This window comes from Apis laboriosa, unplaced genomic scaffold, assembly GCF_014066325.1.
Source record: "Apis laboriosa isolate Shangri-la unplaced genomic scaffold, ASM1406632v1 scaffold30_cov140, whole genome shotgun sequence".
Lineage (NCBI taxonomy): Eukaryota > Metazoa > Arthropoda > Insecta > Hymenoptera > Apidae > Apis > Apis laboriosa.
This window is the reverse complement of record NW_025222776.1, coordinates 533,696-559,680: the sequence shown is the minus strand read 5'-3', so window position 1 is coordinate 559,680 and position 25,985 is coordinate 533,696. Positions and strand designations below refer to the sequence as shown.

The 25,985-nt window shown below is 20.0% G+C and overlaps 2 protein-coding genes across 7 annotated transcripts in view; both read right to left on the bottom strand.

Annotated features, from left to right (window-relative positions):
• Positions 1 to 23: 23 nt before the first annotated feature.
• LOC122714513 (DNA-binding transcriptional regulator BolA) lies at positions 24 to 1,411 on the bottom strand. The gene is made up of 4 exons (XM_043935888.1): positions 1,309 to 1,411; positions 630 to 847; positions 330 to 398; positions 24 to 217 (listed from the first exon to the last, which is right to left on the bottom strand). The coding sequence occupies exons 1-4, from the start codon at positions 1,337 to 1,339 to the stop codon at positions 140 to 142; spliced, it is 396 nt and encodes a 131-aa protein (XP_043791823.1). The 5' UTR covers positions 1,340 to 1,411; the 3' UTR covers positions 24 to 139.
• Positions 1,412 to 3,704: 2,293 nt separating this feature from the next.
• LOC122714459 overlaps positions 3,705 to 25,985 on the bottom strand; it is a 76,323-nt gene continuing 54,042 nt past the window's right edge. For all 6 annotated transcript variants that reach the window (XM_043935796.1, XM_043935797.1, XM_043935798.1 and 3 more), the window contains 3 exons: positions 19,073 to 19,166; positions 8,192 to 8,480; positions 3,705 to 4,115 (listed from right to left, as the gene is read on the bottom strand). In XM_043935796.1, coding sequence (XP_043791731.1) covers positions 3,948 to 4,115; positions 8,192 to 8,480; positions 19,073 to 19,166 — 551 coding nt within the window. In that variant the 3' untranslated portion in view covers positions 3,705 to 3,947. The remainder of the gene's footprint in view (positions 4,116 to 8,191; positions 8,481 to 19,072; positions 19,167 to 25,985) is intronic.

The window sequence follows — 25,985 nt, the reverse complement described above, 5'->3', positions numbered from 1 at the left end:
TATAATTATCTTATTTTAAGTTCCTTAATTGCATATAATTATAAAATAGAATTAAATTAAAATCTAGAAAATTTAATGCAGATATCATATGTATATACTATGATATCTATAATTCAAATTTTGATATATATAACAAAAATTATCTTCCAAAACCACCTCTACAAACTGGACTTGGTGATATATTACATTTATCTTTCCATTGATCAGATGTCTTCGCCTTTGTAAATAAACATAAAAGTAACATTTTAAATATTTGAAAATAATATTTATTTTCAAATTTTACTGAAATTTTTCATATTACATTAAAATATTTTTATAATAATACTTACTATAATTGATAATGCATGCACACTTCCTTGTAATTCTGCTTTTAATAATTCATTTATCATTTGATGACGCTAAATCAATAAAATTATATCTTTAAAATATATGAATTAAGATTAAAATGAAACAAATTATAAACAATACTTTTACAAAATATTATAGACTTTTTATAAAATACTTTATCAAATATAATATATAATACTATACATATATTATAGAAACTGATTATAAAATTTGAATGTAAAATATAAGTAAAAATTTTTATTAAATCTCATGTTGTAAATGTTATACATAAATTTCATTACCTTAATAAGTGGTTTATCTTTAAACAAATCAGAAACAACAATTACTTTGAAATGTGTTTCAGATCCTTTAGGAACATTGTGCATATATGATTCATTTATTACTTCGATGTAAGATGGATTTAAAGAATCTATCAATTTTTTTTTTATTGAAAGTTCTATTGGATTATTCTGTGTCATAATATTTATTCCTCGTAATAAAATTGACTTGTTCCTATAATCTACAAATATTTATAAATAATACATATATCATTATATTATTATTATTAATAAAATAGTATTAAAAAAAATCTAAATATTGTTTAACAGAAATATTATATATTTTACATGATATCAAAATTTAAATTAAATTTATTCAAAATTAAATATTTTATTATTGTTTTTTTTTCTGTGTATTTCTCATTAATTTTTTATTAATTTCTCATTAATAATATTTATAATATGAAGATGTTACATTTGTTTAACAAAATTAATATATACAAAAAATATTATTTTATTATATTTAAATATATGAACGTGCTTTTGTAATATAATAAAATTATTTAATCAATAATTATTTTTTTCTTAAGTTTCGAAATATATCTATCGAAAAATCTAACCTCTATTTTTTTAATTAATATAATTTAAGTATATAAAAAATAAATATTGATGATATTACTATAATCTACAATGTATCACTTACTTTTTTTTAATATTATAAGTGTTTTATACATTTATATAATTATATTTTTATGAACAAAGAAATTATCTGTGTAAGTATACTTCTTTAATTGTAAATTTATGATCATATGGTTAGAATTATACAATTATATATGTTTTAATTAGATATATATTGTCATACATAAAATTATTGTACCTTTATAAAAATAGAATTTTAATTAAAATAAATTTTATATATATTACGTGTATAATCATATATATTTATTAATATATATAATAATAATAATAAAACAATTCTAAGTTATTTTAGTATATATATTAATTTTATAGATTACAATAAAATTTTATAGATTCTTTTTTATAAAAATAATCTTTTTATAAAATATAAAAAATTTTTTAATGATTGTACCATGTGTATACATGTACATTGTACATAATATATATATATATATATATATATTTCAAAATAATAGAATTAATTGCTTCAAGGTAATACAAGTATATTGTTTTGAAATATATTAATTATTAGAAGATTAATGTTAAAATAATAAAAAATAAAAATTTAAGTATTGAAATAATATAAAGTATAATACATATAAAATGTATTTTATTTTACATTTATATATATTTTCATATGATATTTGAAACACATCAATATTTAAATGACGATTATTTTTAATTTTAATATTTCTTATTAATTTTTTTAATTATACTTTTATAATTAATAAAATATATAATGATTTTTTAATTAAAAATTTCAATTTATTAAATATAAAAAAAATAGGAAGACAAAATTTTAAGGAATTATATAGAATAAATACACAAATAATATATATATCTTTTTGAATACTTTATTTGATATTGTTGTATTCAGACAGATATTCACGAGGAAAGATCCAAGCTGCGGCAAAAAGTTTAAAATACAAGTTTTGAACAATTATTATCAAGTGACTAGGTGATGGATGCAATTGCATCAGTATTTCATTTTTATAAAAATCGTAGGCACGTTATTGATCCTTAAACTATCTATTCGTTTCACATTTTTCACATTTAAACATTATGCCATCACATTCATAATAAACAAACAATGCAATAATATATTTACATTCTAGAAAGTTACAATAAGGAATTAAAAAATCGAGTTCAAAGAAACGTTGATATTAATGCTTTTTTTTTTCTTTTAAATATGTATATATATTATTTCCATTTACATCTAAATATAAATTATTAATTTTGACGCACGCATAAAATTGCAAGTGCAAAAAGAATACATTTAGCACAGAATCAAACAGTTTCACTAATATAAAACGTGGCACAATGTCATATAATCATTCCTCGATTTACATCTTTTTTAACTTATATCCGGAATTAATACGTAAATCTGAAAAATGACTATATACAAATTTTTTTTATTTATCCATTAAATTTTAGTATATTTCAAGAAAAAGTATTGCTTGATACAACAATACAACTAAAATACCATATTAGTATGAGCTCAATATGAGCTGTTGAATAATATTAAGAATCTTAAATTGGCCTATGTCACAAGTATATACGAATCATTTTCATTTTGAAAAATTAAGAAATAATTATTCTATAATATATCTAAGAAATAATTATTTCAAATGTAACTTTTAAATAGTATTTTTTCATTTTTTTATGCAACATATTAAGTTTTTTAAATAATATTTATAAAGAAAAATTTAGAATTCTACTTGAACAATCGGCCATTATAAGAATTAAAAGTAGTTCATATTTTTACTGCTTTATACATTTATTTACACATACAACAGAAATGCCAAAAAAAAAAAAAATGTAGATAGAGAAGTTTTGGCAATTCTGAAGATTATAAAATTTCAGGTATTTGTTAATACTAGTGATTTGAAATTATTTTTTTATATTATTCATGAAAAAACATATTCAAGAAAAGCTACGAGGTAACTCGTGTTGTCGTACTCTTTACGTTTCAGTCTCATAGAGTTCTTGACGCCATTGTCCAATGTATCAAAGCCTAGCAACTTTTAATTTTTTGCATAGTCGAGCAATTAGATATTTACGTGGGACAGCTATTTAAAAATTTTTTTTTGTTTCTTATTTATAATATCTCAAGACACGTTAAAATATTTGACGATAAATCGTAATAAAATTTATAGTAATAAATTTTTTTTTTTTGTTTCCTTATATATGTCTTTATAAATATTGCTATATTTTATGTAATTATGATTCAAATTATAATTACTTCGATATTATATTTTCACAAAAATATTCATCATCAAAAGAACATAATTTTGTTTTTATATATATCTTTAACTTGACCAAGCAGACATCTTTAGGCACTTGTTGATATGTTTCACAAAAAGTACGAATTATATTGGATTTCATTTTTTTTAAATTTCTTTTGAAATTTTCTACTAAAAATTACTATAATATAGACTATTTAATATTTTTTATTATTTTTGTTTATACGAACAAATATATTCGATATTATTTTCCCTTTGTCTTTTTTCGATGAACTATCCCATTACGCATTTTTTTCTTTATTCTTTGTCATTCGTATCATTTACATCTTTCTTGATATAATTACTATCTTACATAGAGGAAATCATCGATAACCGAGGAAGAATTATAAAAATATAGACAACGGCGCATTAACGCTGATCGTCAATAGACGTAAATTGTTTTCAGTTGATCCTTTAATTCAGGAGGAATGGCACAAGTCTCCGACTCCGGCTTCCTTTTTACCAAGCGACGCCAGCGTCCTCCGATATTTTTACGGAAGCCCTTTGCAAATCCAGGCCTATCCGACGGTAGAGTGTGTACAAGTGTATCCTGTAAAATATAATGAGTAAAATAAAAAATGATTATAAAGACATCTTTTTAAAATTATTAGAAGAAAATAGAATTTAAATTTGTTTCTTTCAATTTTATTATTTTATTTTTAATTGAATCATGTACTAATCAATAAAGCACTCCAAAATAAATAACTCATAAATTTTATATAATATAATACATATATATATATATATATATATGTTATATGAAAAAAATATTTTATACATGTAATAATTATATAAAGTTTCATGTTTTTCATTTGTAATGTTTTGCTAAATCGTTACAATTAAATAAATATTTCAATTATTTATAATATTATTATAATATTAATGTTAATATAATTGTTATTAAATTATTAAAATAATTTTACATATCTCATTATACAGCAATTTATTGTTCCAGAAATTAATTTAATAATTTAATAATTTTATTCATTATATATTTATTTCATTTTAATAATTTTAATATATTTAATCATTGAATGCTATTAGTATTTTTTTTTAATACACAGGCAATTTATGATTAGATCAGGATTATAAAATAGGCCAATAGATATCAATTAATATCATTATTATAGTATTTAAATAACAAATAATATTCTGAAATCCTATTAATATTTTAATATTACATAATATAAATAAGAACCTAAATAGCATTTTCAAAAATTTAAGATTAATGTTCAATTTAAAAAGAATTTAAATCATGAATTTATACAATATAGAGCTATTAGAGCATTATATTATTTTTTTGATATATGAATATCAATAGAATTTCAATGTTATTTTCTTCTATATATATGTTTTCGTTCTTAGATATTATCATAATTAAATATTGAAATATAAAATAATTGTTATGTGAAATTGTGTAAAATTATATTTTTTAACATATCAAATCTTGTAATTTACAAATATAAATAGCAATTATGCATAACAAATAATTAACATTTTTGTCTAATATACGATAAGTTTCATTAATATTAATATATTGTTAAGATTACATACCAAAATTAATATTTACAGATACAAGTAACAACTGAATCATCTATTTCAATCTTTAAATTGTATTAAAATTCATTATCTTTGATTTTCAAATTGTACAACTTACTTAAAATGTACATTGTTGCAGTTAAATAACATAGGTAACCAAGTGGAGTCATATATATATTGCAATTTATATATGTATATATAATACGCTGCAATACGATTAGAATGATCTATGAACCATGGAAATAGTCGAGAACGCGTCGATTCAACTGAAAAACCAGGATACGTCGTGTATCCGGGTGCGATATTACGAAACTACTGACTAGCAGAGTCCAGAACTGAAGAGTGAGACAGAGAAACTATATACATTGCGAAGAGGCAAACGGAACCGTTCGACAGAGGTAGATGACCACATATGTGGACAAAAGAAACTGAAATTCTGGTCGGTCGACATTTAGAAATGAATCGTAAAGCATAGAGAAGAATCGGCAATCGTCGAACGATTCAACAAAGCATGATAAAAAAATGTTGCAGGAATATTGCCAATATCGTCAAGGAGAGACGCATTATTTTGCCGTCTACGAGACAGCTGCACCCTGTACCGAAATCCTGTTGCTTGGCAAACGGTTGTGGCCGCCCACCTACGCTAAATTTAGAGCCAGCTCGAGGGGTAAAAGCGGGTTTTTAGGTGCGTCTATGCGTTCAAAACACCAAACATAGCGGCTTTCGCGGTTTGCCAGATGGAAAATTGAACGTCGCGACGCTATATACATATATACGTAAATGATCAATAGGCGCCAATAATACGATAAAATCAACATGTTGAGCCACGAGTAGTCATGTTCTATATGTTCTTCAACGAAATTATTGATTATCGAATAACATAATTTTGATAGATATTAATAGAAAAAAATATGCGCAAAAAAGAAAAAAAATGTTTTATAGAAAATATAATACTTAATATATGAATGTCAATTTTAAAATAATCGAATTAAAATTAAAAAGATATGAATAAGTATTCTATGATAATCTAAGAAAATATATTATATGAAATTAAAGATTCTGAATGACATTACAATTACATTAATTCAATTTAAATGTGTAGTGTTTTTTCTTATACAGTCTTTCATAACTTTATAAGACTCATAGCTATACTGATTTTGAAATTAATTGAAATAACTGTAACTTTGAAATAACTAATGTAAATTATATTAACTGATTAATACTTTGTTATGATTAATAGGTATGACATAAGACAAGGAATGACTTTAACTATGCGAATTATATGAGCTAAGTCATTATGTAAACTTTAACAATCATAATAAAGATTATAAATCAGCAAACATTCAGAAATATTATTATTAGTATTAGTATGATTTTTATTTGAACTACATATTGACAATTTCGATAATCTGTAAGTAAAAATCGATCGAATGATTATCTGTTTTGCAGAATTATAATTATATGACGTAGCAAATAAAACTTGAAAAATCTCGATTTTATCTTACTTTCGATAAGCTTACTTTAATCGAATATAAGTATGATATCTACGTCATACAAGTATATCTTACATCATAATTATGAAAACTTATATCATTTAGATAATGAACAGATTAATCTGACTATAAAGTTTCTAATTTAGAAAATGTTATGTATATCATATAAACTATAAATTTTGATTGCAAAATTAATATTGGAATATAATTTGAAATCAAATATATAATAAAGATATAACATTTATTGATTTTTTAATGAGATATGGAATAGTATGTAATAATAAAAATACTTTAAAAATTATTAAAGATACTGGAAAGCAGTAGAGATTTACCGGTAAGTGGAGCATGAAACTGAAACATACGTGTCATAACGGCAACAAAGCAGAGTAAAAGTGGCAACGTTGCCGATTGTTTGGGATTTTTCTGGCGACGAGCCTCGGACTGAGCCTCGACCTTACAACTCGTTTGCCAGGCCGTCTACTCGTATGCCTCGTCCTTGGACAATCGATAGCGCCATCAACTATTATTAATAACTACAATTTTCAAAGGCCTTACCATTACCAAGTATATATCCTGGAGTGTTACCAGATATGTCTTTTTTGATATAATATATTATATATAAACTATCTATCATATCTACACCTATAAATAACATATTGCACAAGCTTTCATCATTTTATGAATCTAAATATTAGCAAACACTAAAAGCTGCATATTGAAACATTATTAATATATGTAAAAATAAAATATAGTTTGTAAAGAGTTATTTTACATGTTACAAATTATAAATAATTATATGTAAAATATATAAAAGTAATGACATACATTTGTACATAACCTATATACTTTTTCAAAATATTAAAATAATATACAAACACAAATATAGAAAGATTGATACTTAAGCAATAAATATTGTGATAGAAATTCAATATTTTTTAATTTTTAATTTAGTAAATGTTAAAAATTATTGCAATTCTTTTATTTGTTTCAAATCCTTTGTTCTTTAATTCAATTTAACTTTTAACTAAAAATATATTACTTTTCACTAATTGAAATTTTAATAATATTATGAACAAAAAAAAATTGTAATACACAAAATTGGTTAATTCAGAAATAAAAAGTATAGAAAAAAATATGATACAATAGTTTTATCATTCATTATTCAAATTATCTTTTATATCTTTTGAAATCAATAAAATTGCAAAATTAGCAATAACTTCATTCCTTATTATTTTATTTAATAATATTGTATTACATAATATTTCGTTAATTTTAATAAAATTTAAAATTTAAACAAATTTATTTTTTAAAATAAATTAAAATTAATTTTACAAAAAATCTTTTATTATGTTAAATATTATTGATAGCTGTTAAAATAACCGAATAGTCCTGGCAAGTAGGGAATAAACCAGTAAAATCTGGTAATACTGGCTTTACTGGTTAGTACAGCTAATATATATACATAGAGGAATATGAAGGAAGTCAAAAGGGAGAAACGTATAATTCTCGTTTTTCTTCGAGATTATAAGTTCAAAGGAAAGAAAGAAAGAAAAAAAAATAAAAGTAAAAAAAAAAATCTGGTTTATATACCAACCTGGTCGTTGTACAACGTATACTGTGTCGGTGTGTGAGGCGGTGGATAAGGAGGCGGAAACTGCCAGACGAATTGATCTGTCGGATTGGTGGTGGTATAGACGTTATCCTGTTCAACAGCTGTGCTATTTCCCAGATCCGTCGATGTGGTAGTCACTGACGTTTGCGTGCAACAACCTTCGCCAGGATAAGACGGAGTGACGATCGTCGAAACTGGCGATGTTGCCGTTTGAACTACGGCTGCTTCCGGATGTACCGCATTCGAATGATCTTCTCGTTTCCGCAACTTACTACGGACAAGCCGAATTGCGATCATAGTCCCATTGCTTCCAACCATTTTTCTTTTTTCTTTCAGGTACAGCTTCAAGAGCTTCGTGTTAATTCGTGAACAAATTTTTAAGTTGTTTATGTCACAACTCTCGAATGGATCGAGAATTTTTATTGGTTCCCGAAGGAAAATACGTAAGTCAAACGACCAGAAAATATGTTTGTTTTTACGTAAAATAAATACAACAATTTTTCGAGCAATATACTTCTTATCAGTCTATTTTTTCTCTCTCTTTCTTCTGTATATTATATATCGGTTTCTTCTTTCACTCTCTCTTTTCTTTTTCTTCTTCAAGTTCTATTTTAGCATAATTTTACAAAGCTTTTGTATTTACAAATAAAATTATAATACGAAAATGTATTCTTGATTTATAAAATGTCCTTTTAATTCTTCAATTTAATATAGAAATTTATTCAAAGCTTTACGCAACTTATTCTAGCCCACCTTTTAACTCATACTATCGATGAAACACTATAATTTGCGTTCAGCTGTTCGTTCTCGTACATTCACTCAACAAACGACGATACATTCGATGACTAGTTTGAAAAATTCTTGATGTTAAAATACAGCGTTAGATTAAACAACGACTGTACAATAATTTATTTTTTACTTTTGAACTGAAGAAAAACCACCACCTTCTTGGCTTCTCTCACAGCCAAAGGGCACGCGAGCTGCCAGAACTCTCCGAAAATTACCTCGTTTCGCTCATTTCAAAGCCAACCGAGATCTGACCAGAACGATGGCGCGCGACGTTATTATATACTGTGCTTGACGTCACGACTATGCGGCATCATGATTGGAAGTTGCTATGAGCTCCGACCAATCAACTCACTTACTGCGTGAAATTCGAACGGTGCACGCTCGCTCGTTCACTTGAGAGCTTTTCATTGCCGTCATCTCGGATAAACGTTGGAAAGGCCAAACGATATATACTATAGGTATATATACATTTTTAAACATATCCATGGAATAAGGGGAATAACGTACTTAAATACATTTGTATCAATTCTTTGTATGTATATTAATCTTTTACTGTCATCATAAATATTCCTATTACATTTTATGATACTTCACTGAAACTGTTGATGGATTTATTTGTATCGATTATTGTGAGAAGTCAATCTTTTTAATGAACAATTTTTTTTTTCTATTCATAAGTATATTAATATTACATGGTTAAAGACTAATAAAAATTTAAATAATAGCTTTTTTGAACTTTTTACTATAAATATTACATAAATATTATATTATTATTTGTATTAAATATATATATTCAGATTGTATTTAGATATATTTTTGAAAAAATTTATATTATTATTTATTAATTTCTTATAAATATCATTTCATATCATTTTTTATGAAAGTAGAAATTAATTCAAACGTACGAATTAATTTGAAAATTTAAAATTCTTTGCGTATTATATATTATTTATTTATTAGATAGGATATAAAAAAATATTTTATTTAATTGTAATACTATTAAATTATAAAATTTACGAAAATAGTTTGCTTTCAAAATACTATAATAAAAATATAATTATATATAAAAATATTAAATTATATTTTTATATTTAATTTATATAATTATATATTTATATAATTTTTTTATTATTTATTATTGAAAATAACGTTAATAATTTTCTTCATAATAATAAATGTAATAATTTTTACTAATACTTTATTGTAATTGTATTGATATTAAATTATGTCTTGAATTATGATTTGTCTTAAATTTATTACATCTCAATATCTTTATTTTATATAATGTTATTTTGATTTTCATAGAAAATATGTATATGATATTATTTTTAAAAAATTTCAAAATAAATTTAATAATAATAAATTATATATTTTATTGAAAATTTCATCGTATGTCTTTTTTAAAATCATATAAATTTTGCTTATCATATAAACAATTATTTATGAATAATTTGAAATTATGAAATATATATATTGTTTTGAGTAATAAGATATTTTAATAAAATGATTCATTTCTCTCGATAATCAATTAATCATTAATCTATCTCTATCTCCTTGTGAAGTACTCTTTTTTTGAACAATTCAAAGAAATATAAAATTAATCAGAATTATAATTTTTTATGCAATTTATTATATTATTAAATATAATAGCTTTAATTCTTATTAAACTTATTAAACTTTCAATAATTCCTAAATTCGTAAACAATAAATTTTTTTAGAGTAGTTGTATTATAAAAACATAAAATTTTATGAATTCAAATAATCATTATTTATTAATTTACTATATTATATGTTATTTGAAATGCAATTGTTAAATCCAGCGTATTATATTTTGAGTATTATTTCTAATTAAAAGTTAATCCTAAATAAATTTTTCAAAGAAAAATGTAAAATCGCCTATTGAACATATCAATACTTTGATATCAATTAATTAATTTTCTTTCCTTTTTATATTTTTGTGAAAATACTTTACTATAGCATTTATAATAAAAACTTTATTGCAATATTTTTTAATTAACAATTACTTTTTGTTCGATATTAAAATGTATTGTTACTAAAAATTATACTTTTTATTCATAATTATTATCAATTATATCACAAGATACAAATATCGATAAAAATTATAAATTTTTAAATTTATAATTTAAAAATTATAATTTTAAATCGAAAATTATAATTACGAATTTCAATTAATATAGATTTTATAAATATCTCATTTAATAATAGATATTTTTATTTTTATTTCTTGTTCAAAAATTATTCTTTTATATGATAATAACTTGATATTGAGAAGGAAACATTTTGTCTCGTATATTTTGATCGCAATTATCTATCTTTTATACAAATGTTTTTCGATAAAAAATTTTTTAACAATCTATATAAATATATTTCAGACTATCTGACTAATATGCTATGATGAAATTTAATTTGACAACATAAATGTTGAATATAAGTCTAGACAGAATAGGGGTAGTTTAGGTACATATATTCGCGTGCTCTATTTAATTAGTATCTATTCTTGACTCTTAGGCGTGTAAGTATATAGATTGTGACTACATTACAAAATTGACTGAATCGATAATAAATATACTTACATTTTCTTATGTTCATCTCATTCATTAAAGATATATAATAAATATATGTAGATATATTTTTAATCCTTTCTTTATACACAGACAACTTAAATGATATAGAGTAATTCTTATTAAATTTGTATTTCGTAAATATTATATCTATTGAATTTTTCGTTATATCTGTTTAGAATTTATATAGATATATAATGTATGAATAAATTTCTGAATATATTTTGATTCATTAGTAAACTTATTATGCAATAAATTTATTCTTTTGATATTAAAGAGAAAATAAAATGAAAATCTCTAGATTTATTATTAGAAAATTATAGAGCATCAAATTGAATATAAACATTTATTCTTTATATATAATAAAGATCATTTAAAACATAAATTTTAGAAAATTTTAATTGCTTAAAACATTTTTCACAAAATATTCTTATAAATATTATAAATACATAAACATTTATGATTATTCACCATCTATTTTTGTTTATTATCAAAATAAATTCATAAATTATATCTGTTCACTGAATATAAATAATTATAAATAATTTTTGAAAAAAAATTTCCTTTTAGATAATTTTTTTTAAGATTTCCTATAAATTGATATTGTTTATTTAAAAAAATTAATTGATAAACTGAATGAATTGATAAAATGAATTATAATATTTACATATTAAATATTTGTATAAATATCCGCAATTTAATCATGATATTAGCATTTTAATTATTTTATAATTAGCAATTTTAATTATTTTATAATTTTAATTCTCAATGATAAAAAAACGAATATAGGGACTTAAATTATACGAAGCATGCAATGAAGGGTTTGAAATAGCATGAAGATATAAGTACATACACGTATATATTTTTATGTAAAGCAATAATATAACTAATAAAATAATAAAGTAATAATAATAATAATAATATCATAATATCATAATAATTAATATATATATATATATATATTAAATAAATTATTTTTTTGAATGAGATATGTATATTAATAAAAATGCAATAAATATATTATTTAGAAATATAAATTTTTTGTATGATATCTTACTATCATTTTTAATTACACAGTTTCTCTAAATATGACATCATGATAAGATTTGACTCATTATATCGTTCAATATCTTCTAATGAATAAGCAACTAATCAGATTATCGTATATCTATTTAGTATCTTTTACCTGAGAATTCACGTGTTGTTCATCTTCTCAAATCACATTATATAAATATATAAAACACGTGTTTTTTAATAATGATAAATTTTATTATGATATAGTATAATATATCTAATATTAATAAAATAAGCTAATAATAATAAAATGTAGTATAATATAACAATATATATATATATATATATATATATATATAACTATAGTATACATATATATATTTATATATATATTTATTATATATATAATATTAATATTTATCTTTCGCGAAAAATAGAATATTAATTTTTATAAGGTAAAATATTCAGCTAATAGTAAAGTAAATTTTATTTTAGAAAAGAATTTTATTTAGAAAAGAATTTAAAAATTGGAAATTGGAAATTTTTTTAAAATTGAATTATTGTTTAATTAAATCATGGATTTCATTTAAGATATTTGAATTTTAAATATGATTTTTATTTATAAATAAAAACAATATATATAAAAAATGTTTTTTAATGTTTCTAAAAATTAGATTTAAAATAATAATAATAATAATAAATTTGATAATTCTGTAATATTTAAATTTTCATGATATTAATAAAATTAAGAGAGAGAGAGAAAGAGATTAATTCCATTTTTTATATTTATTTATTTGGCAAACTTTTGATTTAATATATACCTTGTATTTAACGAAAACATTCAATATATCGAGTTGTATTTCTACTCAATAAAAATTTACTTTTACTATATTAGCGAAAGTAGTTCTTCTAATTTTAATTCTGATCTATATATTTTTTCATATCGTATATATATTTCAATGTTTATTTTAATTTAATAAATTTGTGCAATTTTTTTTATTCATAAATTTGAAATAAATTCTATTTTACAAATAAATTTCTATTGCAAATTAACAATTATTAATTGTATTTAATAAATATTATGTTTAGTTATATGTTTTAAATTATTCTTGAAAATATTATAAAAAAAAAAAGATGGTTTTCATTAACAAATTTTTTGTTGTTTTGAAAATTCATTAATTGTATTTGACTACGTTTCTATGTGTATATTTTTATCTGTATATTTTATTTAATATAAATATTCATTACATTCAATAATTATATAAAAGTATATTATAATTTATACGTGGAATTCACAAAATATACATTTTTAAATAAATAATTAATTTGGACAATCATTATCAAATGGAATTCATTATTAATTATGCTCAATTTGCATTAAAGATAAAGATTTTTAAATGGATTTACGAATGTAAAATTATTCGATATTTATGATTTAATTGATTATTTCAACATAAAACATGTATAACATATATGTACATGTATGTTGTAACACAATATGTTGTAACATACATATAAAACATGTATTTCATGTATAACATATATCAAGTACGTAATATATTTATTTATTGAAATTGTATAAACAATTATGTACACGTTCTTGAACATTTAATTGAATAAATGCAAATTTCTAATGTGTATATATTATTGTATTTATTTTTGTAAATTACCTAACAGATATACATATCACGTTGTCTCACAGAAAACAATAATCGTGGGAAACTATAAAATGAGTCAATCGTTTAAAATCAGTGAACAAGTTCACGTGTTTGACATGAAATAAAACATATTCATCTTTTTTTTATATATTATATAAAAACATAATATATATATATATATAAAATATAAATATTATATTATATATTATAAAAAAGTTTATTATTATATAATTATTATAAAAACTTAATGCAGTATTTTATAGTAAATAATATTTATATATCGAAATATATAATTATATTATACGTATGTAACAATAAATATTTATGATTATTTTCAATTTAGTTTATAATTTAATTTAATAACTGATATCATTTTAGAATTATTAATGTAAAAAAATGTTATTAGTTTCATTTTTTTATTACTTATTTCTTGATCATTTATTTCCATATAATATTACTTGTATATAAACTATTTATATACTTAAACTTTATTTATTTAATAATATAATGATTAGATCAAAAGTTACAGTACTATCAAAAAATTATATCAAAAATGATTCAATTTGATTATCAAAATTAATTTTGAAATTAAAGTATCTCAGAAATAATGCCAAATTTTAATGTTATATTTTCTTTAAAATATATAAAAATATAAAATAATTATATAAAAATACAAATATTTTTTATTCAACAACTGAAATTTTAAATGAATATTATTATTTATTACTTAATACGTAAAATTAAGAGCATTATTAAAGTTTTATTTCATTAAAATGTAAAGTATTAATAAATCTAAATATTATAATAATTAAGTTAATAATTCTTTCTGATACTGAAAAGAGTTTATATCTCGAGTACAAAGGATTAAAATATCGTATACAAAAATATCTATATCTCAAAAAAAAAAACTTTAAAATAAAAATTTAAAATTTTTTGACTTTTTTTCTATTTTTAGGGAGAATACAACAATAAAGTTTGGTTATCTGTTATCTGAAAGCATCTTGTATAGAACTAACAATCACGAAGATTAATCGAATAATAAATCGATAAAAGCTGACTTAGTATAATCAGAAGATTTTCAAAGAAAGTATATCGCAATAAAATTTTTTGCATATAATCTCCGTTAAATCTACTTAAGTGAAATCGTTAAAAATACAAAAAAAAATATATTTATCGATTGTAGTCTCGATATGAAGAAATCTTTCCGAATAATCTTGATTACAATACTATTGGATAGGAAAATTGGATAAATTCTTTATTGAGATTTAAAACAAAATTCTTTTTAGAAATTATGAGATTTTCACATTTCATTCACGTAAATTTACATGTGAATTTTGAGGTTAAAATCTTTTAACTTCTCTTTCTCCATTCTAAATGACTTTTCATATGATTCATAATGTACATATAAATTAGATTTGATTTAATGTATTATAATATATTCACTACAGAAATATGAATTAGAAGAAATTATAAACAATAATATAAAAAAAATATTTTTGATCTATTTCCATATAATGATATAAAAATTAGATATGAAATGTTCAAAATTTTAAATGTCAAAAAGTTTTGTATTTTAAAACTTTTTTGCTATTTTTATGATTCGAAAGTTTGGAAATCTAAGTAAAGAATAATTTGCATAAAAAACTTATAAGAATATTACGTGCATTTAGAAGAATTTATTGATTTAATGAATAATAATCTACTTAAATTGTTATTTAGATTTTAAATTTATTTTAATCAATAATTTCATCAATTAGTTACAATTGTTTATATGAGAATTTTTATATTGTTTATATGAGAATTACAATTGTTTATATTAGAAATAATAGAACGTAAAAATTTAATTTTTCATAAATAAAAATAGAAGATTATTGTAACTGATTACAAATCTAATTTCGAAGAATTTTAGAAACTTGTTAAGACTTTATCTTTACTAGAACATGTACATAAGATAATGTATAGGAAAAAAAAAATAAATAAATAAAATAAAATAAAATAAAATAAAATAAAATAAAATAAAATAAAAATTAAAATATCGAGAGTTTTTTAATTAATTTATATATTTAATATATTACATTATATTATGTAATTAAATTTTTACTTATTCTTTAGTAAATACAATTTCAAAAAATATGTTTAATTCAACATTATAAGATCAATATTATAAATACATAATCTAAGATATTTAATAATGATTAAGTTCCTATTACAAATTTTTATTTTCATTGTGTGAGAATATTTAATAAAATCTTTTAATCGACTTTTTACTTTAAAAAAGATAATATATTGCTAACATATAAAAATGATTCATTAATGATTCATGATGAAAATTAAATAAAATTTTGTTTTTTTTTAAAGTAAAAAAAATACTGCGCATTTATATAAGATTTAAATTATTTCTAAAATTATATATTTACTTAGACTTTTACTGAATTCATATATATATTCTAATCTAAATAATTAATTAATTACTTGTGAAATAGATTGAATCAAGTATAAGCTAAGTTCTTTCGAAATTATCTTTAAAATTATCTTGAAAATGTTAAATCGAATGAGTAACACATATTTTCAGATGAAGAAACGTGATTCATCGATATACGAAGAAAAACCTATGAAATACCTATGCATCTTTAATCACTCATTCCGTTTATGATTCTCGTCGTTACTTCTTGAAAGATAAGTGTCGTTTAATTTTTTTTTTTCCTCTTCGATATTTTTCTTAAAATTCATAAATGTAGTATTTGACAAAGACAGTGAAAAATGATGTAATAGACATTATACGAACATCCAATAAAATTGTCAAATTAAAAAAAATAATTGTAACTAGAAAATTTATTAGAATTTTATTTCGTTTCCCTGTATTTTTAAATGAATTTGATTTCATTTTTTTAATTTCATTTCTAATGTGGATCACCTTGTAAGACATTCATTTTCTTGATCATTGACATTTAACATTCATTTTCTTGATCATTGACATTTAAGTTTTAATTAGGTTATTTACTTACTTGTTTTGTTCATATAACGTCAACATAAATTAATGACATTATTTCTTTGTTGACTGCTTTTTTACATTATGACGTAGTGTTTGCACTCGATAGAAGTTTGAACCAAATACATTGTTATTTGTAGATAAATCGCACGCGTGCAAGATAAAGAGAGGAAAAGAGAAAGAAAGATATGACCTTAATTGGATAGAGCTTTAATAGATGAATGCACGCTATTTGTTGATGCATGTTCAATGAAATATGATTAACGTATTTAAAAGGACTGTTGAACTCCATCCAATACATTTCTTTCAATATATTTTATATCTTTTTTCTTTATAGATTTCTTTTGAAATTTCATTCTGGTCTAATTATTAAATTTTATTATTATATCTATTGGATGAATTTTGTTATCTTATTTCTTTTTTTATTTTTTTTTTTTGTTTTTTGTCGTTTTGAAAAGAAGCTCTTGAAGTGTGAATCAATACCAGTAATTTTAATATATTTTTGTTGATTGAATTGCTAATTTTAAAATTTTTAAATTAATTTTAAAATTAATAATTTTAAATTTTTAAATTTTTAAAAATTATTTTTATTTTATATATAAAATACTGTGAATATTTAGATATCGTTAATTGATTAATACAAGATATCTATATATATACATCCACATTCAAAAATTTAAAGAAATTATTATATTCACTTTAAAACTGAAAAAAAAAAATTAAATTATGATTGAATATAGAGAAATTTATTTTATATGATAAAGAAACAAAAAAAAATGTATACAATTTAATATTATTGATCTATATAGATAAACTATACAAACATTAAACTTTTATTAAAAAAAAGAAGTATCAAAATTTTTGAACGGAAATATACTGTATGTATTTATATGTATATATAGAGATAAATAAATAGATAAAATAAATATGATGTACAATATTAATACAAGATGTCCTATATTATGCATTATGTATTTATTAAAAAAGAGAAAAAAAGTGATACTACGTAAAAAGAAGTGAGTAAAAAACATAAAAAAAATATTGTTTTATTTCAAGATTTAATGAGAATCAGATTTGACGGATCCAAAGTCTAAAAAAAATTATTTCAAAAAGATCATTGATTAAAATACTACAATTTTATTCATTGAAAATAACAAAATAAGAATGATTATTCTCTTTAACTTTTTTTTTATCTATTCAATTTTATTTTCTGTATTCTAATATATTATTTTATTGTGATTTGTTTCTTATTTTTATACATATTTTATTTTATATGTATATTTATTATATTAAATATTTATCAATATTATTATATTATTATATTTTATAAAAAACAAGATGAAACTAATTAAATTCCATTTTTTGTATATATTTCTAAAATTACATTCAATTTCACCATTTCATTAAATTTGTTATTGTTAAGGCTAGCTTTCAAAAAAATTAAATTAAAAAGTTTGAATAACTTATATATATATATATATATATATAATTATATATAACTTATATAATTCTTGATTGAATATATTCGAACTTAATTTTCTGGCAAATAAAAGTTGAACAAAAAAATTTTATTCTGTCTGATCATTGTTATACATATAATGTCTGTTCTTTATTCTTCTGTTAATTATTCATTCATACCTAACTGACAAGTGATCAATGTTATATAAGATAACAAGTTTTTGCGGCTGTTTTATTCAAAAATATTATTTTTTTACGTAGAATTACTCTTTCCTTATCGTAGTTTAATTATTAGGATAGTTAGATTTTTAAAATATTCATATTGTATTTATATTGCAATCTTTTTTAAAATATTAAGTATGTATTTTATTACCTGATCGTTACAGCTAGTAGAACGATGATAACGCCGACTAACACCAAAGCGATCAATACACCACATATCATGTACACGCTGTCAACAGGAGGATCTGCATACATAAAAATGATTAAATTTTATTATTAGTATGTCTGGAATATTTAATAATATGAATAAAATAGTATTATGATATTTAAAGAATATCTATCTCTTAATTCTTGTTCATTATCATTAAAATTGAAAAAATAAATTTATTTATACTTTTTTATATTTCATTCTTAACATATGGTTATTCAATGAAAGGCTTCTTATCATATCTAGAATTGCATTAATTTTATATTTCAATGAAAAGACATCTTATTGTATGTAGAATTGTATTAATTTTTATTTAATAAATCATTGCATGAATTAAAAAATATTATTTATATTTATGTTTTAATGAACTTTATATGATTGAAATTTATATCATATTTACACACATTTTTGCTGATATTAAAAAATATTGGTTAATAAAAGCTACGAGTTGACAAGGTATGATTCCAGTATAGAATATCGCAGTGATCAGCAAATGATATTTTTTCAAAAGTTTAATAAAAACAAAAAATGAATGTAATAAAAATTATAAGTATTAATAGAACAAAAAAATGTTTTTCATTTTTATTTATAATAAAAAATTAAATTTTAAAAATCAAATATAGATGAGAGATAGATATATTTTCATTTATATTATTAATAAATTATATAATATATCTTGTAACATTTAAACATTTACGATTTTTTTAAAAATTATTTATTTTTAGAAATTATTTTTAAAATATCTTATCTTGTAACATTAATTCTATCTGATTTAATCTATCTATATTATAAACAATAATATCTATATTTACTTTTTATCGCTCTTTTATATTATACTTTTGTTATTAAAATTTATATATTATACAATTGCATTATTTTATATTTTATACAATAACCATTTTAAACTAAAAATATTTTTGACGTCATTATATAGTATAGGTGAGAGTTAAAATGACCTTTACTGTATCTATGATATTCATTCATCCCTGGTTGAATACCCTTTAGATTTCCCTTTAAAAACAATCTTCTTTGTGCTATAAATGAATATGTAGGAATAATGTTAATATCACGTCATATTAATATGATGTCATTTTATATACATATATATATTCTACATTAAAAATTTTTAAATGGAAAAAATTTTTAATAGAAAAATTATTTTATATCATTTTACAGTAATATTTAATTTCTATTATTTATTTATAATGTAATTTAAAATATCACTTTAAAAATAATTATAAGATAATTTTTTTATTTTAAAAATCATTTCTATATTAATTTTATACGCATATAGTCGAATGAATATAATGAAACATAAATATTTTGCAGACTAGAAATTAATGATAAATATTTATAATACGCATTTATAATGTAATGTTTCATATATTTATGTTAACTATAGAAAATATTGTGTGTGAATTGTGGAAAATATTAATTTGCACCATATCATTAACACATTTTTAACTTAAGCATATTTATTTTATATACACAAAATGTTTTATATTATTAGTATATTTAATCTATTCATTAATCTAAACAAATGTCGAGAAGTAATATAAGTTGTCTTTAAAATGTGTGCATTGTACTTTAATGTCAGTATATTTATCGATCGACACAACCCAGCCATATATATATAAAAACGGTTAACCTTCCCCGATAAGGACGTTTTTTTTTATAATATAATGTGACTACATTTTGAAAGCATTTTTTTTTTGTTTTTGTTTCACGTGTTTCATTTATTGTATAATTCTTTTGTATAATTCTTTCCAATAGAAATTTAAAATATGATATGATCATTTATTTATTTATTTTTTTATCGTTATATATAATATTGTGCAAAACAAACATTCTTTATAAAAATTCAATCCTTTTTTTTTTTATTAAGAAAATAATAGTAGATAGATTTATATTTTATAGAAATACAATAAAGCATAATTTTTTAATAAATTTCCAATCAATAAAAGTTTTGAAAAATGTATTAATAAAATTATTTTTCATTTTATATGAAAGTAAAATGCTCTGTTTATACTATAATTAGTATAAAATTATACATATTTAATTTAAAATTTATTATAGAATAATAAAAGAAAATATATATAGAATACAGAATATAGAATATAATACTTAATTTTTAATATAATACTCTATTTTTTTTTTTCAATATTTGTTATTATGTAATTATAACATGTATGTATATAACAAATATATAATTTAATAAATATTATAACATTGAATAACTTTTAAATCAAGTTGCAATTAAAATTAAATAGAACATTGAATTATATATATTTACTAGTATACTATTTGTTTCTAGAATTTTGTTCTTTATCGTCTTTTCTTAGCATCTCATTGTGATATATTTTATATAATAAATATAATAATAAATATATATATATATAATATAATAATATAATAATAAATATAATTAATAAATATAAATATGTATTTAAAAATTTACTAATATCTTTTAAGCTGTTAAATAAAAAGATTTAAGGTTAATAACTTCCATAATTTATAATAAAATTACCATTTATAATAATTACTTTAAACGGAAAAATTGTGATAAAATAACGGAATTTCGAAATTTCAATTTTTAATTTGAAATGATAAAATGATATTTAAAATTTTTGAATCTTAGGTAAATAATAATAATAAATATTTAAGTTCGTGTTTAAATTTCAAATTTATTATAATTGATCTTATATATGATTTCACTGATTCATTATAATAGTTTAAATAGAGAAAAGATAAAATATAAAAATTAAAAATTAATTTTTTATACATCAAAAATATAACTATTATTATTATAATTTATTATAATCTTTCTTTATTACTATATGGCTATAATTATGAATAAATTTGAAGAATTCTTAGAAAATTTTAAAATTTTTGAAGATTTTTTACTAAGATTATAATTTTTGATAAAATTTTCCCACGAAAAATATAAATTTTAGATTTTCAGAATTTCAAATTTTGAAACATCATACATTTTCGAATTTGAATTTCATATATTTCAAAATTTAAAAATCAAGTTTCGATCTATTTTTAGAAAAAAACATAAGTACAAACATATATTATAAATTATTTTTCTCTACATTTGTTATAATATTTTTGTTCATTCGTTGTAACATTTTGATTTTAATGATAAAAACAAATCGTTATAACATTTATATAATAATCGTTATAATATCTTATATAGTATCGTTTGTTTATACATTCCACGTGTAAGACTAAGTTTTAAGATTATTATATCGTTACGTTCGTTAAAGAAACAAATATTTTTAACTTGACAATGAGTTATAATTTTATAACAAAACGAATAAGTTCATCTCGAAATACGTATATGTATGAGACAGTAATAAATTAATGTCGGATCAAGGCAAAAATTTTCAACATATAATTTATATAATTCAGTGTATTTGAAGGGATATTTTATGATCTACAGATAAATAATTCCATTTTGTATTTTTCTAATATCTATCAAATATTATTAACAATCTTAACCTCTATTTTCCGTTTTTCGAAACGAAAAAAAAAAATAAATAAGGATTATGATAACACGCGTACTAGTATTAAATTATTAAAAACAATATTGATTATCATTCAAGAAGCTTTTCTTATTTTTATCTAATAGTAGTATAAGTGATAATTGGATTGAGAAATGCTTCTGATACATGTATTAATTTATACTTTATATTTGATGAGTTTGAAAGAGGATTATATATAAATCTTTATTAAAAACCTCTATCAAAATAACAAAATACTTAGTTCAAATAAATATTGCACAAATTTAAAAACAGAGATAATCATATAATATTGTAGAAATATATGTTATCATTAATACAATATAATTTGTCATTAATTTTATACTTATTATGAAAAATTGAACAAAGTAATTAGTATTGATAGTAACACAATTCAAAAAATTTCAAATTTCCTTTTATTGAATACAAGATTTACATTAATTTTATATAAATATATAAGTTTACTAAAAAACCATAATTATTAAATAATTAAAATATTTAGTATTTATAATAGTATTTCTAAAAATGTAAATTTTAAAAAGTTTTTTCTCTAAAATTTACATTTTAAGTTACACCAATACCAAGCAGCCATATGTATGTATAATATATTAAATGAAAATATAATATATGAAAAAAATTCATTTTTAAATTTTAGAGACATATTATATACTGTGCTATAAATCTATAATACAATTGTAAATTTTTTTAAAAGACATTCTTTTGAAAGAATTTTATCATATCTTTTAATTTTTGTTTTAATAAATTTAAAATTTAAAATTTATAAGAAAATATGTATATTCATTATTATTAGTGTTATACATATTACTATATTACATATAGTATTATAGAATTTCTTTATTATCAGGAAATTGCAAGAAAAGTATTTAATTTTATGATAATTGGATAAGAGTTTTTGAGCCTCTCGTAACTATAAATCATAGATATTAATGTAAAAATATTTATGATCTTCGAATTGTAAAAAACTATGATAAATTAAAATTAAATAAAAAAATTGTTTTTTCTATTTTTCCAACAGATTTTATGTTTAAATATAAAAAAAAAGAAAAGAAAATTTTAGAAATTAATAATCAAAAAAATTCGTTTTATAATTAATGATTTTTTATAACTCATATTGTTCATTTTCTGAAGAAATGCGATTAAAAATGATTAAAAATGCGAAGCTAAATTTATTTTTTATCATGTTTTCCACATCGTGTTAACTTGATAAAAGTCTGTCTGTGCTATATATAATTAACTGGAAGTTCGGTTTATTTCTATTTATAATCGTATAATTATAATAACTGGTTATTTTCACTCAGATGGCATTGCCATTTTATCTTGGATTATTGTGATTTGCAATCTGTAAATAATTTTATTTGCATTTTTATATCTTACTAAGAATTAAATATAAGTTTTATAAGTAATTAATATATTTATTATTAATTATTAACTTATAATAATTAATACGAGAAAATTATAAGAACAAATTAATATTATATGTATAAACAAAAAAAATATTTTTTTATTTGAAATTTTATAATTTTCTTTTGGTACTTTTATTTTATGTAATATATAATTTATTATCAAATTACGAACAATGAGTATTTAATATGCAATAATTCGAAAATAAAAAAGATATTTTTTATTTCGTAAATTTTTTAAATAGAATAAAATCCAGATAAATAAATTTATAATATTGTCAATATATTAAATTATTCATTATTATTTCCTTATTTTATTATATTTGCAATTATAAAATAACATTTTGACAAGAGAAGAAAATCTGTTGTTAATTTTAAATCTAATTAAAAATTATTACAAGTAAAATTATATGCAAATATAGAAAATATAGTTTTCAAACATATTTTTGAATTCTGATTATTTAATGTTTTATAGCAATGATTTTTATTTTATTGAACCATCTGTTTTAGTTCTCTACCAGTTAAGAAAGATTCATTGGTTTGAATTACGTCACGGTAAATCATACTATATCGTCAATGTAAGTATATAGTTATTGAAGTTAGTAAGTAAAATTATACGATGCTTACAAAAAGCATAGATAAAAAAAAAAGTATCGAATACAAAATCTTCGAGATGAATAAATAAAACAAATAAAATAAACAAATAAAATATTTCAATATATTTTCTTTTAGAAATTATTGTTATTTCTGTTAGAAATTGCAATGCAAATTCTCTTCCAAGATAGATTTTTTTTTTAGCAATGAATATATTATTAAATTATGTGTAAATTAATATATTATTAATTATATGGATTGTAATGAATTAGAGAAAAATAAGTTATATCTAATTTTCAAAATGATATATATTAATGATTTCTAATCTATAGAATCTTAAAGTTTATTCAGAGATTACTATTGTCATTTTTAATTGATGACTATTATGATCTTCATGAATGACTGTTAGAATTTATTTATTTTAATGTTACGTAAATTTGAAATAATTTGATCAGTAGAAACAGTGAAAACAGATTAGATTACATACAGGTTACATTAATATTTTTTATTGAAAATAAAAATAAATATTTTTATTGATCATAATAATTATAATTTATATATATTCTAACGTATATGGGCAAGGATTTATTTTATTTAAAAATTTGAAAAAAATGCTATTTTTTTATAAAAAGTATTCAAAAAAATTTAGTTCACTAAAAAATGGACAAATTTTTACTCTACCTTATCATATTTTGAATATTCATTATCATATTTTACAAGGATATCAAGGTGATCTTACCTTAATTACGTTAACTCATAGACAGTCATTAGTCATATCGCTATGATAAAACTGTGTTAATTTTTTTAATTTTCTTTATCTTATATGGAGATATAGGTGCAAGTTATTTGAATATTACGAAAAAAGACTTCCAATTCAAAAAATGATAAAAAGTATTGAGATATTATAATATATAATACTATTTATAATTGAATTCTTTAATACCTATATATAAATATTTCTATATCTATAACTACGCTCGAAACTTTGAGATTAGTTTGATAAAGATTAACATCTTGATTGAAGTGAATTTTCTTTTTGAGTATCTTTTCATGAATAAATAGGATTCTATTTTGTATATTTAATTATATTCTATTAATGTAAATGTTTATATTTATATCCAACTTTTCTTTATTTTTCAATGACTAAATTTTAGAAATGAAGGTTGTCTATAAACTTCAAAGACCCTATATTAGCTTCTATGAAATAATAAGGTTTAGACTTATGTTTAGTAAATTGATGTAAATTGCTTTGTTATCTGACACTAAGTTTATGGTATTCTTATAAACATGAAATTAATGAAACAATTGCAACTTATG